The following is an 8560-nucleotide window of genomic DNA, read 5'->3' as shown; positions in this document are numbered from 1 at the left end:
GTGCTGTGATTGGTTATCTGGGCCAGTGTGTGCTGTGATTGGTGGCCAGTGTGTGTTGTGATTGGGTAGCTGGGCCAGTATCTGCTGTGATTGGTTAGCTGGGCCAGTGTGTGTTGTGATTGGTTAGCTGGGCCAGTGTGTGTTGTGATTGGCAGCACTCGGCGCCTGGTCGGGAAATGTCATGCCCTTTACCATAGCCACCTGCTGCGAGCTTCAGTGTAAATATTGCGTCAATATCAAATCAATTTGAGCGCGATTTAAACCCGGATGATTGTAACCACTCTAAGTTCGTCTGCCTTGGGAAAGCTAGCGTGTCTCCGACATAGTGATAACACTCGTTGCCTTCTCTAGTGCAGCTCAACCAGGTCTCGTCCCATTCGTCGATATTTGTGATATCACAAATCCTGGAAAATATGCGTTGTAGTCCAAACGAGTCGTTCGTTGTAGTTTTTGAAAAGTGATTTCTGTTAAATAAAATATCTCCTATTGAATTGAACTTTGAGCTTTGTAGCTTTGCAGATCTTTTTTATGCTCAAGCAGCAACTTTACAGACTAACTAAAGTTGAAAAAGTGAAAAAGCATAATAGGACCCCTTTAAAGGTTTGAAAGACTGATCAAATTAATCAGAAGAATTAAAAAACATCACCTCACAATTTCTGAAATTAAGTGTTCTTTTTATTTCATAAGTGGTGCATCATACAGTCTTGTTATTAAGCATTTTGTCATTTGTTTTTGCCATTGTGTTGAACCTCAGTTGATGGAGAAACACTGACTAGACTTACTCAGAAGTGTTTGATTTCTCCTATAGCCTGGTCCTTCATTACTGGCCCTTATGGGGATCCGGTTGGAGGGTCTTATTCCTGCTATCATTCTTCCGCTGCTATTAACCACGGTAAGTAAATGACAAAGTCTGTACTTGGTGTTTTTTTCAGACAATGGAAAACAATTGTTTTCCTTAAATCTAAAGGCAAAGTGTTATTGGAATTGAAGATTTTGAGAGACCTTCAGATTGCAGAAGATTCTTTCCGTTAAATATATGTGATCTGGCACATTTTTTATGTTGTTTTTGATAATTGTTAGGTGCTGTTTCTGGGCCCTCTGATCCAGCTAGCCATGGATTGCCCCTGGGGTTTCATCGATGGGATGAAAGTTGTAGTCGGTAAACAGCCATTTCCACTTCTCGTGATTTCTCCAGTGAACCTCTTTAATTATAAAGCTATTTTGGGATTTAAAGTATCTGTTAGTTAGCTGTCACGATGCTGAATTATTATAGACAACAATAAGTGTCAGCCAAATCATTTGGGAGGTGAATCTGTATCCTTAAATAAATTCTAATTTCTATTTTGATGAAGTGCAATAGGCAGTCTTCATGTTGTGCCAGGCAACTCAACCAGATTGAGCTTTGTTGCTGTAAAAGAATGAGACTGGCTTCATTGTCAGTGTTGTTGTAAATGGGATTGTTCTGTTATGTCTTTGCAGACCCTTGCTTCTGGACGTTGTGTCTGGGTGACATGCGCTGGCTGAGGAACCAGGTTGTGGCGCCATTGACAGAAGAGCTGGTTTTTCGAGCATGCATGCTTCCCATGCTAGTACCCTGCGCCGGCCCCTCCACCGCAATCTTCACATGCCCGCTCTTCTTTGGAGTTGGTGAGTGGTGATGTGCCATTTGCTTAGATACTGGCTGGGGTAAACACATCAGTAATTTGTTTTTACTCCACCCTTACATTTAAGTCTTGAAGTCAACAGGAAATCAAAATGGAATGTTTACAGTTTTGATTAGGGTTGCAAAGGGGTTCCTGGAATATTCAAAAAAATCCTGGAAAGTTTCCAAAATTTCTGGAATGTTTCCGAAATTTACTGGAAGTTTTCCACCTTTTTGCAACCCTTAGTCTAGATACACATCTTAAGGCCACGTGTCCCCCAAAGTTTTTTTTTTTCCCCAAAGCTAGCATATTTTTTCAGTTGTTTTCAATGGTAGCGCTGTGTTTTTTTAAAACTCCAGGAGCGTGCTGAGCACTCGTGCATTTTTTTTGGCTCATCACTGTCACTTTTTAGTCGGCTAACCAATCACAGTGAAGGAGGGGCGGGACTAATACCACACCAACCAACCGTCACACGCTGCTTGTACTACGACTGACTAACAATTGAACAGTTAATATTGCTTGTCTCCCGAGTATTCATGCCTGTACCAGATGGAATTGCTGGACTACCACCATATTATTATGAAAAATAGGCCTAATGCTTGGAGAAACCTTTCATTCGTGATGTGTCTGCAATATTACTTCAGCGGATATTCCATTTCATAGCAACCGCAACGTCTCAATTGAAAAAAAAACCCCCCGCTGCACTCTCAAGCTCTCACAGCTGGGTGTTTTCAGCAGAGTGCCTGACGTTTTCAGCTGGCTAAAAACGCTTTGGTGGCCAGGACACGCGGCCTAATGCTAGCTTGTCATCAGTGCATGTTATTCCAAAGAAGAAACAACAGTCTTGTTGGTGTTTAAGCAAATGTTATAACTTGTTTTGCCTATGAAACAACTTGGATTTTTTGGCTGATGTCACCAAGATTGCACAGATGTGGAGAATATTTTTGCCAAATAGCTACTGTATGTAGACATAGACTACTTTTTGTAGGTAATGCAGCCTTTCTGCAGTCTTCCAATCTAATATAAACTTGCGATAAAATAGTAGTAGTGATAGATATTTTCTTCCATATACATCATTTTCACGGAAAGATTGAGTTATGACATTTTGATTAAACATTACGTGGTCGAAAACATACAATCATTCACAATAAGATCTATAACATGCATTTGCAAGATAGATAAATAGGTGAATTTTCATTTCATGGCAACTAATGACACTACCTAGATATCTGGGTAACCTGAGCATTCCATACAGTGCTCTGAAAATGGTGGAAAATCAACCCACTCAAGTCTTGTTTGACAGAAAGAATCACCCCTGTATTAATGGGTTTGTATGACCGACCACTGACTTGCTCAAGAAAAACGAGATTGTTTATAATTTAATTTGCTTTGCTTTGTAGACCATTATTGTAATGGTAACCTTTTTTTCTTTCTGTGTCTCTGTCTCTCTCTCTTTGTTTGCGTGTGACTGCAGCTCATTTTCACCATGTAATTGAGCTCCTGCGGTTCAGACAGGGTACTGTCTCAGGGATTTTCCTCTCTGCAGGTAACAGTCATTAGTTTACTGTCATCTATAGTGCTAGGAGTGCCGCCTGTGAGACATTACTCATGTCTGTGTTTGTTTGTGTACTTTTCAGTGTTCCAGTTCTCCTACACTGCAGTATTTGGAGCTTATACAGCCTTTATATTCATCAGGACAGGTGCATCTATTTTTCCTTTAATACTACTGATCTATATACTACTTCACAAAAGGACTAAAAAGTTCTAAAATTTTTGCATTTAAAATATTAATACCAACTACTAAGATCAGTTTTGTATTGTGACTATATTCATGACAATTGAACACATTGACTTCCCAATTCTTATTTCCATAATGCAAAAAAAAAAATTTGTATTGTATTTGCAATTTACAGTATTTGTGCTATTGCCTTTCTGCTACTTTTATTAAAATAGCATTGTGTCCAGACATGATGATGATGCTTACTACAAATTAATGAGAATTGCAAACTTTTAGTTTGTATTGCTGACAGTGATGATAATTTGAGAAAGAATTATGCTGGGTAGGAAGTAGCCTATTTAGTGGTATTGCCTGCATGCTGCTTTTATGAAAAATATCATGTGTCCAGACATGATTGCTTCATAATGTAATCTAGATAAAGTTTGCTTAAGAAAGCTTGGTGAGAAAGTAGTTTGAAAACCTTTTTTACTTTATTGCAGACAGTAATGATAATTAGGGAAGGAATTAACCTCAATTGTCATGAAAATAATATGACAATTCAATTTGTTTATTGTAATTCTGATTCAACTAGATTTGTAACAAACAAATTGTAATGCATACAAAGAAATAACTGCAACTTTTTCTATGTTTGTGTCTCTAGGTCATTTGGTGGGTCCTGTGCTGTGCCATTCCTTCTGCAACTACATGGGTTTTCCAGCTCTCAGCACAGCCGTGGACCACCCGCACCGGCTCACGATTCTCTCCTTCTACGTGCTGGGGGTCGTTCTCTTCTTCCTCCTCTTCTTCCCCATGACTGATCCACTCTTCTACGGTTTGCCCACACCTGTCTGCACCCTGACCTCCACTTCTGGATCCATCTGCTCCTGATCCATCCATACCTCCATCCCGCATTTCATCCATTCCTTCTCTCCAGCCATTTGAAAAGGAGTGGCTGTTTTGCTGCTGGTTTCACCAGGAGAGCGAGGGACTGCTGGAGAACAGGTATGAAAATGCACAGCCTCTGTGAGGTGGTGCGTGGAAGAACTCGGTGGATGCAAAACATCCTCAGGTTGCACTGGCCATTCTTTTCACCATTCAGCCGATGTTGTGTTACCAAGTGACTTCAGCTAAGAGCCAGGCCTACAAGTTGATTATATGCGTTTGCATGTTTATTTGACAATATTTCAGTGTGTTTATCTTGAGATTGGTGCTGGGGATAAAGATCAGGCACTATTACGGGTTTCCTAGAAAGATTTGTATGCTGAAATGTGCATTGCTAAAATGCTAGATTCCCAATTTTTTTTGTTGTGATATTATAATCTTGCTCACATACAATGTACCTTGTTCGATCTGGTGCCCTTTCTTGAAGACAACATTCGTTTTTACAGATGTTACATATTTTGTTTTACTCTACTCTACACAAGTCAATAGGCTTAAATTTAAATAAAAGTCTTTAGGTACGCTTTTGGAGCAAAAGACCTAGACCTATTAGAGTAACAAAATGTATTGAGTATGTAAGAGAAGTTGAATTGCCCTGAGCACACAGCTTTTTGTGTAGGTCTAGATAGAATTGTGGCCTCATGCACAACATTTCAAATATGAGGTCTTTTTAAAGCATTGATCAATCCTGCCTTGGCCATTTGTTAATAAAAAAAAAGAGGAAATACCAATTACAGTCTATATTGTATAGTGGATATTCAGTGATAGATTTTGACCAATGGTGTTTCATTCAAAGTTAAAGCAGAGCTGAAGACATTCTTTTTTACATCAGCATAGGAATTTCTTTTCTTGTTAATTTAATATGGTAGCAGTGGAGGATGTTGAGGTAAATTTTACGCTTCTGCTTTAGTAATGGTGGAAATTCCAACACTTTCTTTTTATGAGTACTACCTTGTAGGCATAAACCACCTGCAACAACATTGAAACTACCTGTATCAGAGAATTACACTTCGACTGATATGTTTTACATGGTAAATCTGAAAGTTAAGCTTTTTATAAACCTTTTATATATAAAAATGGCGTAGTCAAGTTTTATGCGGGATCCTTCACCATGGAGTGTTAGTGAAAACTCATACCACTTATCTGCATGCTGCTACACTGGTGACATATGGATGTTCGAATGATGATAGATATAGAAACACACCAAATACAACTTGCATAACTGCTTATAGGAATAGTTCACCCAAAAATGAAATCTCTGACATCTGTACTCAGCCTCATGTCATTTCTTCCGAAAACAACAAAAGGAGATATTAAGCAGAATGTTCATGCTGCTCTTTTCCATAAAATAAGTGAATGGTGAACAGAGGCTAAATTCTAAAACTTAAAGTAGTCCATATGACGTATGTGCTATGTTTCCCTTGTTTGTGTGATTTGAATACGCACATATTTAAATTGAGCTGCATGACGTCTTTTTGTGTTCCTAAGAAAGAAAGAAAGACAAAGAAAAAAATTAGTGTGAGTAAACTATTTTTCATTTTTGTGTGACTGTGAACTATACCTTAAAGTTCGCAAATGTGGTTTGCTACCCAGAATAGAGGCTGCTTGGTGCAGAACATTTAATGTTATGTAGTTGTATTTGGTTGCAGTTGTCATTAATTGTGAAATCCGAGTATATAGAGATAGTGTATATAGAACTGTCATCTACTTTATTGCTTGTAATTTGTTGATTAATATATTGGCATGGCTTGCCGTCACATTCATTAAGTGTGTATCATAGGCTAATTTGCAGGCTTTTCTGTGTTGTGAGAGACCATGCCCATTCCTTCTCTCCAGCCATTTGAAAAGGAGTGGCTGTTTTGCTGCTGGTTTCACCAGGAGAGCGAGGGACTGCTGGAGAACAGGTATGAAAATGCACAGCCTCTGTGAGGTGGTGCGTGGAAGAACTCGGTGGATGCAAAACATCCTCAGGTTGCACTGGCCATTCTTTTCACCATTCAGCCGATGTTGTGTTACCAAGTGACTTCAGCTAAGAGCCAGGCCTACAAGTTGATTATATGCGTTTGCATGTTTATTTGACAATATTTCAGTGTGTTTATCTTGAGATTGGTGCTGGGGATAAAGATCAGGCACTATTACGGGTTTCCTAGAAAGATTTGTATGCTGAAATGTGCATTGCTAAAATGCTAGATTCCCAATTTTTTTTGTTGTGATATTATAATCTTGCTCACATACAATGTACCTTGTTCGATCTGGTGCCCTTTCTTGAAGACAACATTCGTTTTTACAGATGTTACATATTTTGTTTTACTCTACTCTACACAAGTCAATAGGCTTAAATTTAAATAAAAGTCTTTAGGTACGCTTTTGGAGCAAAAGACCTAGACCTATTAGAGTAACAAAATGTATTGAGTATGTAAGAGAAGTTGAATTGCCCTGAGCACACAGCTTTTTGTGTAGGTCTAGATAGAATTGTGGCCTCATGCACAACATTTCAAATATGAGGTCTTTTTAAAGCATTGATCAATCCTGCCTTGGCCATTTGTTAATAAAAAAAAAGAGGAAATACCAATTACAGTCTATATTGTATAGTGGATATTCAGTGATAGATTTTGACCAATGGTGTTTCATTCAAAGTTAAAGCAGAGCTGAAGACATTCTTTTTTACATCAGCATAGGAATTTCTTTTCTTGTTAATTTAATATGGTAGCAGTGGAGGATGTTGAGGTAAATTTTACGCTTCTGCTTTAGTAATGGTGGAAATTCCAACACTTTCTTTTTATGAGTACTACCTTGTAGGCATAAACCACCTGCAACAACATTGAAACTACCTGTATCAGAGAATTACACTTCGACTGATATGTTTTACATGGTAAATCTGAAAGTTAAGCTTTTTATAAACCTTTTATATATAAAAATGGCGTAGTCAAGTTTTATGCGGGATCCTTCACCATGGAGTGTTAGTGAAAACTCATACCACTTATCTGCATGCTGCTACACTGGTGACATATGGATGTTCGAATGATGATAGATATAGAAACACACCAAATACAACTTGCATAACTGCTTATAGGAATAGTTCACCCAAAAATGAAATCTCTGACATCTGTACTCAGCCTCATGTCATTTCTTCCGAAAACAACAAAAGGAGATATTAAGCAGAATGTTCATGCTGCTCTTTTCCATAAAATAAGTGAATGGTGAACAGAGGCTAAATTCTAAAACTTAAAGTAGTCCATATGACGTATGTGCTATGTTTCCCTTGTTTGTGTGATTTGAATACGCACATATTTAAATTGAGCTGCATGACGTCTTTTTGTGTTCCTAAGAAAGAAAGAAAGACAAAGAAAAAAATTAGTGTGAGTAAACTATTTTTCATTTTTGTGTGACTGTGAACTATACCTTAAAGTTCGCAAATGTGGTTTGCTACCCAGAATAGAGGCTGCTTGGTGCAGAACATTTAATGTTATGTAGTTGTATTTGGTTGCAGTTGTCATTAATTGTGAAATCCGAGTATATAGAGATAGTGTATATAGAACTGTCATCTACTTTATTGCTTGTAATTTGTTGATTAATATATTGGCATGGCTTGCCGTCACATTCATTAAGTGTGTATCATAGGCTAATTTGCAGGCTTTTCTGTGTTGTGAGAGACCATGCAAAGTAAACCTTTTAAGCAATAGTCTCACAAACAGGATCAAATCAGGGATTTCCATCTAGTGCCACGTAAGAAGTTTGTTTTGGGTTTTTCTTTTATTCATTCCCAAAATGCTTTCTTATTTGGCTCACTACAAAGAAAACAGTGATCACTTGAATAGCCAAAGTTATGGTAGGAATTACCACTGCAGTCCAAGTTACTGCAGTGATCTGGTTTACTAGTCTCTAGAAGTGTTTTATGCGTGCCACAGTGTATATGACTGTATTGACATGTTTACATAAGGAGGATGCTGGATGTAAGCACTGTTTTAACTGTGACTGGCTACACAGAATGCTGCTTTAGTTTAGCTGCTTTGTGGTTGTGGTCAACAGAGGGCGCCAGAGGACCATTGTTGTGTGTTTCTCATTTTGTTGTTGTTTTCATGAATTAAAAGCAGTCACCTTCCTGTGTGTTTTATTAATAAACTTTATCTGTATTGCTTTGCATATTTAATCCTGTGATTAGATAATTTAATTGAACTATGATTAAAGTATGCCCTGATACGCAAAGTTGAAGGTAAACGTTTTCGCATCTGTGGAAATTCACTCATTGTTCTAGATTTGT

General features: G+C 38.0%; 1 protein-coding gene across 1 annotated transcript in view; it reads left to right on the top strand.

Annotated features, from left to right (window-relative positions):
• LOC107731886 (CAAX prenyl protease 2-like) overlaps positions 1 to 5008 on the top strand; it is a 6690-nt gene extending 1682 nt beyond the window's left edge. Inside the window, exons 3-8 of the mRNA XM_016543074.1 lie at positions 809 to 892; positions 1081 to 1159; positions 1480 to 1647; positions 3118 to 3189; positions 3281 to 3343; positions 4022 to 5008. Of these exons, the coding sequence (XP_016398560.1) occupies positions 809 to 892; positions 1081 to 1159; positions 1480 to 1647; positions 3118 to 3189; positions 3281 to 3343; positions 4022 to 4248 (693 nt within the window). The 3' untranslated portion in view covers positions 4249 to 5008. The remainder of the gene's footprint in view (positions 1 to 808; positions 893 to 1080; positions 1160 to 1479; positions 1648 to 3117; positions 3190 to 3280; positions 3344 to 4021) is intronic.
• Positions 5009 to 8560: the final 3552 nt, after the last annotated feature.

The sequence above is a fragment of the Sinocyclocheilus rhinocerous genome, unplaced genomic scaffold (genome assembly GCF_001515625.1).
Source record: "Sinocyclocheilus rhinocerous isolate Xijiao unplaced genomic scaffold, SAMN03320098_v1.1 scaffold1841, whole genome shotgun sequence".
In the NCBI taxonomy this organism is placed as follows: Eukaryota; Metazoa; Chordata; class Actinopteri; order Cypriniformes; family Cyprinidae; genus Sinocyclocheilus; species Sinocyclocheilus rhinocerous.
Note: the sequence above shows the minus strand (reverse complement) of the source record. Positions and strands in the feature narration are given on the sequence as shown.